General features: G+C 50.0%; 1 protein-coding gene across 1 annotated transcript in view; it reads right to left on the minus strand.

Annotated features, from left to right (window-relative positions):
• The window catches only part of ATAD3A (ATPase family, AAA domain containing 3A), a 59,823-nt gene extending 52,998 nt beyond the window's left edge, over positions 1-6,825 (minus strand). Inside the window, exons 1-4 of the mRNA XM_015406192.1 lie at positions 6,559-6,825; positions 2,541-2,617; positions 922-1,023; positions 496-555 (exon numbers count right to left, since the gene is read on the minus strand). Of these exons, the coding sequence (XP_015261678.1) occupies positions 496-555; positions 922-1,023; positions 2,541-2,617; positions 6,559-6,769 (450 nt within the window). The 5' untranslated portion in view covers positions 6,770-6,825. The remainder of the gene's footprint in view (positions 1-495; positions 556-921; positions 1,024-2,540; positions 2,618-6,558) is intronic.
• Positions 6,826-9,975: the final 3,150 nt, after the last annotated feature.

The raw sequence follows: 9,975 nt of genomic DNA on the forward strand, positions 1-9,975 counted from the left end.
GGAGAGCTTGTACCTGAATAAAACTTGGCCTTAAAGGTGCCACTGGACTGTTTTGGACCGGGGGGCCGGGGGGGGGGCTCTGCAACTTACCTGGCTACTTCTTGCTCTGACTGAGGGCTGCTGGGAGCAGGGGGTGGCGCTTGTTGCATGTACCCGCCCCCTGGGCTCTTTACTGCCGGAGCTCCGCTCCTGTGCGCTCCTGCAGGAAATGACCCCTGATAACTGCACACTGTCAAGCTGCAGCCAACTTAGAATGACCCCGCAGGGTTCTTAGGGGAAGAGACATTCAGAGGTGGTTTGCCATGGCCTGCCTCTGCCTAGCAACCTTGGAACTTCCTTGCTGTGTCCTATCTAAGTACTAAACCGGGCTGACTCTGCTAAGCTTCCGCGACGTGGTTAGCCTGGGCCTTCCAGGTCAAGGTTGCTGTGGGTACACAGAGGCCAAGAAGGAGGAAGTTACACTCTCAGGAGTGAAGAGGCGGCCGAGGGACTCACCTGCTGCCGTAGTTGGTCTTCATATCGCTGCCTGGCCAGCTTGTCTTGGTACTGCGCTCTCTGCGGGAACACGACATGACGGGAAGCGGGGGGGTTAAACACAAGAAAACAAAGAGCGCCGGTTTTCAAAAAAAAGCCACACAAAAAGACCTGGATTGCTGGTCAAAGGGAACCCCCATCAAAAGAGATATGGTTGAAAGCGCAGTATACATGTGCATTCGCAAGAGTGGGTATAGCACGGCTGTAGTTTGGCAATGCCAAACCCCCCCCCCCCCCCCCCCGACTGGATGAATCAAAGCCAGTCTACCATGTGAAACAGGATGCTGGACTTAGACGGCCCGTTGGGCGGACCCAACAGAGATGCTCTGTTGCCCTTGCCATGTGTCTATCATCTCCTCTCTACTCAAATCCTACACCCCTCCTTACCGCTTGCTGCTGCCTTGTCTCCTCACCGAGCGTTTTTCTTCTCTCTTCTGCTTGGATCCGGACCTGTTCATTTTTCAGCTGCTCTATGGCAGCCTCGTACTCCTGGAAGATTGAGATCACGGGGAAGTTGTGGGAGACCGAGACAGCACAAACAGAAAAACAAGAAAGAGGGAAAGCAGGATGCTACCCTTTCCCGTCAGGCAAATACCATTTAAAAAGGTAAAGGTTTCCTTTGCTCGAAAGCCAGTCGAATCTGACTCTAGGGTTGCGGTGCTCATCTCCGTTTCAAAGCCGAAGAGCCAGCGCTGTCCGAAGACGTTTCCGTGGTCATGTGGCCGGCATGACTAAACACCAAGGTGCACGGAACGCTGTTACCTTCCCACTGAAGTGGTACCTATTTGTCTACTTGCAATTTCTTGCTTTCTAACTGCTAGATTGGCAGGAGCTGGAACTAGAGACGGGAGCTCACTCCGTCATGCGGCACCCGGGTCTTGAACCGCTGAACTACCGACCTTCCACAGCCTGCAGTTCAGCGTCTTAACCACTTGAGCCACCACAGCTCCAAATACCATTTACTGGCCCACTTAAAAAAAACCCTGCCCCCCTTGTGTACCAATAGAAATCATGCGCGGCACATCAGCAATCTGGAAAATAGAGCTCTAATCTGATTTACAAAAACGGCCGCTCATGTTCGCCTGTAGGCAATCTGAGCTCGCCAGAAGCGAGCAAGCAGGTGGCTATTTTATAAGCATGCAGACGTTCGAATGATAGCTTGTACCCAACAGGTGCTGCAAGGAGAATGGAGCTGATGGATCAGACTTCCCATCCTCCTGTCATACCCCACTACGTCCCCACATAAACACTACATCCAGGGTTCAAAGGACCCCAAGCACGAACACTGGGGTCTGCAGAGGAAAAGGGTGGTGGTGGAAAATGCACCCTCCCAGGAGGATCGGGCCAATAGCTCCATACTTGCTAATGTACGTCTTGGCCAAAAAAGGTACTGTGTTAGTATTCAGACGTGGCTTAGATATTATGAAATATTCCACGAATGCCTAGGTGGTAGACCAGAATTAGACCAGGGCCAAACACAGAAGGAGATCAAAGCTCCCCCTAATAGTAAGGAATCTCTAGAACCCAGATTTGAAGCCAGAGATAGAAGGGAACACCGTTTACCATGACAGAGCACTGGTCCGCTCAGCATCCTCTGCACTGATTGGCGGTATCTCCCCATTTGTTTATGACATTTATACCTCGCTTTTCTCCTGGACCCAAAGCAGCTCACAGCATCATTCTTTCCTCCTCCAACTGATCCGCAGAACAACCACCCTGTGGGGTAGGTCAGGCTAAGTAACTGGCCCAAGGTCACCCAACGAACTTTCAGGGCAGAGTGGGGATTCGAACCTGGGTCTCCTAGAGCTTAGTCCAGCTTCCCAATACCCCACCCACCACCACACTGGCTCTGTGGCCTAGGCGAAGAGCACTGGCGTGGCTCCCTCTAACCGACAGCCTTTTAACTGCAAATGCCAGGGACTGGATCTGGAACCTTTGGCATGCCCAGCACGGTCCTGCAAAGAAGTCCGAGCTGGATTCGTTCCGTTCCCCAGATTCTGACCCACCTTCAGTTTGGATTGCTGCTCCAGCTGCAGCGTCTGCTCTTGCATCTGGGCCATGCCGAGGGCCTCCTTTGCGTGGCCTGGAAACAAGAACGTGGCTGGTCAAGTTTCTCCCAGTGGCAGGTCAACCCCACAACACCCTTCTACAAGACAGCCGGAGGACCGGAACCCAGCACGAGGCTCTCCAGATTTAAACTGGGTTCCCCATCGCTCCCAGTACTGCAAACCTGATCCACGGAGAATCCAGGAACTAAAAAACCCCTGAAGATCGGGAAAAGACTGGCACACTCCCCAGCCAGGTAGCACTAAAGAGCCACTAAAGACGCGGTCTTAAATTAATAGACTGGGGGGCATTGTCAGGGTCCTTAGTCAGGTTACTCAACACAGGGCTTCATAAGAAGATAACTGTTTATTGATAAATCCAGTACTAGAGACACATTTACAGCTTGTGTCAGGGATGGCTGCTAATATGAGGGCCTCTGACTTATACTAGAATCAAACATCCTCCCGGTAAGCATGAACCAATGGATACATCTCACGCGAGCGGGCAAAGCGAAAAGCTGTTAACTTTCTCGAAGAACACGGAACGCTGTTACCTTCCCACTGAAGCGGTACCTATTTATCTACTTCCAATTTCTTGCTTTCGAATGGGAGCGCACTCCGTCATGTGGCACTCGGGTCTCGAACTGCTGAATTACCGACCTTCCGGTCTATAGTTCAGCATCTTAACCACCTGAGCCACCGCAGCCCCATTTAATTCAAGATACATCACCATAAATGATGGCCTATTCATCAGAAATTTGTCTCATCCCTTACTAAACCCACCTATGCTACTGGTGGTCCCAACGTCCTGTGACAGTGAGTTCCACAAGACAATCATGTGCTGTGCTAAGAAATATTGGGGTTTTTTTTCACCTTGCTTGTTTCCCATAAAATTCATTGGTCTCCCACTGCTGACTTTTAATATTTGGGAAAAGAGAGAGGAAAAATTCTCTTTCCTCCACACCATGCACAGTTTCAAAGATCTGTATCCTGTCCAGCGTTCTCTCTAAGCTGAGTTAGTGTGAGCTAGGGCACAGTTTTTTAGCCTCCAGCACACACATTCTTGTCTCAGCTCAGGAAGGAGGGCTCCAGAGCAAATTAGTTTATGCAGGAGTCAAATCGCTTGCTCACAACTTTAATGCCAGTAGCTCACAGTGTAGAATTTTTGCTCACAGGACTCCATAGCGTAGAGCAGGGGTGGCCAAATTTGCTTAACATAAGAGCCACACAGAATAAACATCAGATGTTTGAGAGCCACAAGACATGGACAAATATTACATGTTTTTACTGAGAAATATGCAAATTTGCTTGAGATTAACATTAAATGAGACTGCCAGAAATAATAACAAAAGCAGTAAAAGCAGATATTGATAATATTTATTTGTCCAATGATATTTATTTGCTGGTGATATTTCGCTTCCCCAACCACCCTGCCAGGAGTTGCATAATATGTGTGAAAGATCCGCATGTGGCTTCTGAGCCACAGTTTGGCCACCCCTGGCTTAGAGGGAGCATCGATCCTGTCTTTCGCTAAACTGAAAATTCCTAAGCTCTTTAGCCTTGCCTTGTGGAGACGGCGCTCAGACCCCAAAGCGAGAACACAAAGCTGCTTTGTAACTAATGGGATTGTTCGGCTATCTCCTAATTGTCGCTTTGGGAGGCACGTTCTCACGAAAAGAAAGCTTTTCTCCCAAATTGGTAAGATGAAAGACAGGAGATGCCAGGAATTCCATACGGAACCTCCTGCATGCAAAACATGCCCTCTGCCACTGGACGTCTCTCTGAGGTCTTTCTCAGCTCTGCAGTGCTCTGTGTGGAGAGAGATTGGAACTGGGAAAAACCAGCAATTTCACTGAACAAGTCTCTTGCAGAACCACAGACTGTAATCCATCAAGTTTTGCCCAGCTAAGAAAGGAATTTGCTTTGGCACGGCTGCTGCCATTGACTACACATTTACAGCGTAAACTGGGTCATGTGAGTACTATGAGGTCAAAGGGCAACTAGCTGCAAGGAACTGACGCAACCCGTCTGCAATCCCAGGAAGAAGACACATCTCAGCTGTATCACACCAAGGCTGCCGAATGCCACTTCTGAAAGGAGCCACTGGGTGTTCGTTCCTCAGGACACAACACCTCAATCTTCGACACCGAAGCTGGTTCAAGGTTGGCTCATAGCGGCATACAGTTTCCCAGGCAAAAAGTCTGCCCCTCAGATGTGCACACATGATATTAAATGGCAGGGGTGTTCTGTTTTGCTAAACTGCAGAGATGTAAACCAGACCTTCGCCACAGCCTTGGGGAAAGCTGCGTGATTCACAGTGCAAACTGCATGCCGAGTGATTCCAGTGTAAACTGAACTCCCCGGAGATCCAATTAACAATCTCCTGGTTCTTGAACAGATGAAGCTGCCTTATACAGGATCAGACCATCAAAGTCGATATTGTCTATTCAGACCGGCAGCAGCTCTCCAGGGTCTCAGGTGGAGATTTTTCACATCACCTACTACGTGGGCCTTTTAAGAGGAGATGCCGGGAATTGAACTCAGGACCTCCTGCATGCCAAGCAGAGAGCTACAACCCTCCCCTCTTGAAGCTTCTCCCTTGACATAAGCTTTGCTCTCACCAGAGCCCCCTTCACTCCTATTGCCCTCATCCTAGCACTTAAGCAGGGTTCCAGAAGCAAAGAAACCTTAACCCTTTCCTTGCCACTTGAAGCAGCATCCTTCGATTCAGATAGAAGATCCCCACCCAGCTGAGCTGCTTTGTCCCAGCCAGTATCTAGAAACAGTTCCCGGGGTAGAATATTGTGTTAACCTTTTCTTGACATTGGAACCAGCTTCCTTTTGGGAGGTGGAGGGGCAAAATCTAAGCTCTCCACCCTCTCCCCTCCTCATATCCGGGGCAGGGGAGATGTGTGTGTTAACGAGATGTAGTTAACCTTTTTCTAAATTAGAAATTCAGTGGCTTCCCTGAAAATGCAATCTGTTTATCATTCCTGAAAGCTGGACTCAATGGCATTAAAAGGGACCACGGTCTCCTGTTTAATTTCACTGCAACAGACACACACAGCTAACTTGAGGGAATGATCAACCCTTTCCTGGCCATCTCCTTTAGAAGCAGAACTAGGGTTGCCAACTTCCAGGTGTGGCCTGGTGATCTCCCGGCATTACAACCACTGTTCTCTCTAAGCTGAGTTAGTGTGAGTTAGCTCACAGTTTTTTAGCCTCCGGCTCACAGATTTTTGTCTTAGCTCAGGAAGGAGGGCTCCAGAGCAAACGCAGCAGCCAAATCGCCCGCTCACAACTTTAATGCCAGGCGCTCAACAAGTATAATTTTGGCTCGCAGGACTCCACAACTTAGACGGAGCCTCGATTACAACATATTTATACGCACATGAGAGACCAGCGGTCATCAGCTTGTTTGTCGCATACTGGTATGAGCAAAAGACAAGAGATCTGTTACAAACCAGAGCAGGTGTGATTCTCACTCAAGAGCGCCATGCACTAGATACAGGGTTGCCATTCTGCAGATCACAGAGATCGGTTCCCCGGGAGAAAAGGGCCGCTTTGACAGGTGGACTCTTTAGCATTCAACCTCCTCAGCTCCCTCCCCTCCTCCAAAATCTCCAGGTATTTCCCATCCCATGGGGACCAATGTTCCCTCTAAGCTGTGGAGTCTCGTGAGCAAAAATTCTACCTTGTGAGCTACTGGCATTAAAGTTGTGAGCCAGTGATTTGGCTGCTACATAAATTAGTTTCCTCTGGAGCCCTCCTTCCTGAGCTGAAACAAAAATGTGTGAGCTGGAGGCTAAAAAACTGTGAGCTAGCTCACGCTAACTCAGCTTAGAGGAAACACTGATGGGGACTCCTCGGAGACTGGCTGGCGGGCGGGCTCCCCCCGCCTCCCCTTGGAAAGGGGTTTCGGGCCCTGCGCAGCCTTCTTCCGCTCCCTTCCCTCCCAGCCAGGCCCGACTGGACTCACGAGAGGCGTCGAGCTCCCTGGCGGCCTTGGCGGCGCGCTCCAGCCCAGTGGGGTCGAAGTTGCTCCATTTGTCCTTGGGGCGGCCCCCTTCGCCCGCCGCGTCCCCGGGGGAGCCCCCAGGAGGAGGCGGCAGGGGAGGCATCCCGGAGCCCACCCCCGGGCCTAGATCGCCGCCGCCCCCGCCCCGGTTCAGCCCGAAGAGCCACGACATGGTCCCGCCGTCGCTTCGAGTTGCGCTCCGCCGGCAGGCAGGAAACCCCGGCTCCCCACGCGGAGACCGTGCCGCTTCCTCTGCGCACGCGCCGACACGCCTCTTCCGGCCTCTGCCGAACGCTCATTGGTGAACAGCTCGGACGGGGTATAGAGTTAGAATTCGAGGAAGCATGGTCCGTGTGAAGACTTCCGGTCTCGGAACGTGAACCGGTTTCCCCGCTGTGTCGTAAAAGCGGCTTCACTGTATACCTACACGAGTCTAGAGCGTGCCGATGCGGGAGCGAAATACACAGAATAAACTTTAATCGGAAGTTTATTCTGTATCTTTCGCTCCCGCCTCTATGTCAAAGTAGAACGCCGGGGTTTTTTTTTGATAGCACGTGGTCCCGCTTCCCTCCTTTTGATTGGTTCTCGCGTTGGACGGCGCTGGCGAGAAAGGGTTGCGATTGGGGGACGATTGGAAATAAGGGCGGGGGGGGAGAAGGGAAAACGAAAAGGCGGCGAAGTTCTGAGAGTGGAGACGGGGAGCGCGGAGGGTCAGTTCGAGCGCGTTTGAGGAGAACGAGAGGAGGCGGTCCTTCTCCTTAGCGACGGGAGTGTTGATGGCGTTGCTAAGGAGGATGCAGCTGATGCTACGGGGCAAGCCTGCAAATGGAGGAGGCGGCGGCCGCTCTGCTGGTACGGGGACGTGGAGCCGCCGGCAGGTGCGGGGGGACTGCGGAGCTGGGCGGTGGGGTGCATAATAGAGACCCGTGAAGTGGAGGTGGGGGAGAGGCAGAACGATCTGGAGGTGGCTTTAAATTCAGAGAGATTTTGTGGGGCTGTGTCTTTGGGTTGCCACCCCTGGGCTGGGAAGTAGCCGGGGAGTCCAGCCTCCATAGCAGCCGTCTTCTCCAGCCATTTGGATCTGGAGATCAGCTGTAATACTGAGAGATCTCCAGGTGCTACCTGGAGGGTGGCGACCCTACTTCTGTTCCTGCAATTCCCCCTTTGAGAATCGCAGGTTTGATTGAGCAAGATATATGTTTAAGTACATATTGTAAAATACATGCCCATGTAACTTTAAGAATATCGTTCGTTTTTTAAAAATACAATTTTACTCGTAAGGGCTCCTCGCGTGCATGGCTGAGAGCAGTGATTCAGCGTAGGAAATACGCCACTACAGTATCTATACATAATATTTGTTTCGATTATTTTACAAAATTTCTGTCCGGCTTTTCTGCCTTTGTAAGAGCAATTTGTGGCCAATGGGGTCTGGCGTGATGTGGTCCATGGGGTCGCGAAGAGTCGGACTCGACTGTGTGACTGAGCAACAACAAAGAGCCAATTGAGGAGGTGGCTAATGTATAATATTAATATATGTTAGAAGCAGGCCTTTTAAAAAAAAAAAGAGAGAGAGAGATGCCATAACTCTCAGGAGGGAAATGAGCAGAGGTCCATCAGTGGCTATTAGCCACACGGTATAGATAGGGACTCTGGGGCAAGTGATGCTCTGTCTTCTTGGTGCTTGGGGGGGTCAACAGTGGGAGGGCTTCTAATGTCCTGGCCCCACTGGTGGACCTCCTGATGGCACCTGGTATTTCTGGCCACTGTGTGACACAGAGTGTTGGACTGGATGGGCCTTTGGCCTGATCCAACATTGGCGTCTCTTATGTTCTCTTATGTTTCCACTCTGTATACTAAAAACTCGTGAACTTTTAAATATTTTTAAAAGAATTTTGTCGAAGAGGTTCCAAAAGTCTGTTCTAGTATGTTCCCCCAGAAAAAAAACAACCCCTAGTTAGAGCAAAGTTTGCATCCAGTGGCATCTTTAAGACCAACAACGTTTAATTCTGGGTATAAACTTTTGTGTGCATGCACACTTTATTGGATACATAGAAGCAGTTTTCCCCAAGCCTTAAATATAGGTGTGGGGGGCTTAGTTGCCAGGAAGAGCTAGTTAGAGTCCAGATGCATAAGTAACTGGGTAATAAGTATAGCTGAAATTGGATTAAAACAGTTGGTAAGACTTGTGAACAGCAGCAAATTAGCATACAAATACAAGAGTTAACACGTCTGTTTGACCTACTCTCTGAAACTGACTTCTTATAAGAGCAGTTCTTTTAAAGTATCCAAGATTCTGGTGAGATTAAACCAAGCCGACAGCAAATGAGCGGCATAATCAGGTTGTTTGCAGAGTACAGACAGGGAGCTTTCCCATAGGGACCTGACATCCTGAATACAGTTCAGAACTATTGACATAGGCACTCAATTGTTTGCACTGGCTGTACAAGGAACAGAGTAAGTAATTCATCTCTGTCACTTGGTTTCAACAATACACAACAGCCTTTAGCTGCATTGGAGTACATGAGACTCTGCCCTTTCTCCCTCGCTGCCTCTCAGACATGCCTCCCAGATAACCTGCATTAGAGGTCTCTATACTCACATCTTCCGTCAACCCCACCCCCCTTTCAGTGAAGCCTTTGACATGAATCCCTGGTTGCCCCCTTCATAGGGCTATGCCGAAGAATATGTTACTGGAATAACAGTCAAATTCTTACCCTGTTTCACCTTTCCTCCACTTCCTTCATTTTCCTAGCCTGAAATTCTCCGTTGTAGGCTTCTCGGGATAGAGAACTGCCTTCTTATAGAGTGCTGTGCCCATAGGTGGTGCTATCTAAATGGTGATGAAACTATCTATATTGATGATCACATCTCACCTTTGTGGCCTGGATCCACAAAGCTACTTTAGGTGACCTGTAGCTCTGGGGGTGGCCAGTGCTGTTTTTGACTTTTCCCTTTTTGAATAGCAGATCTCCCGACCATAGCACAAACCAGTTTTGAAACTGCTTTCAGTTTCAAAAGAAGAGTGTCATGTTTTGTGTGTGTGTGTGTGTGAGAGAGAGGGCTGTTGTTCGATGTGTGTGTGTGAGAGAGAGAGGGCTGTTGTTCAAGAAACCACCTCTCTTGGGCAAGTGGAACAAGTTCTGTGGTTCTTTGAATGCAGTGTGTGTGTGTGTGTTAAGTGCCGGCAAGTCGTCTCTGATTCATGGCGACCCTATGTATTAATGACCTACAAAGCGTCCCGCCATTAACAGACATTTTCAGGTCTTGCAGACTGGTTACAGGATTGATACATGAGTCTGTCCTTCTGCTGAATCAGACCCTCGGTCCAGCAAGGTCAGTATCGTCTACGCAGGCCGGCAGCGGCTCTCCAGGGTCTCA

The sequence above is a fragment of the Gekko japonicus genome, unplaced genomic scaffold, assembly GCF_001447785.1.
Source record: "Gekko japonicus isolate JY-2015 unplaced genomic scaffold, Gekko_japonicus_V1.1 scaffold1133, whole genome shotgun sequence".
Taxonomy (NCBI): Eukaryota; Metazoa; Chordata; class Lepidosauria; order Squamata; family Gekkonidae; genus Gekko; species Gekko japonicus.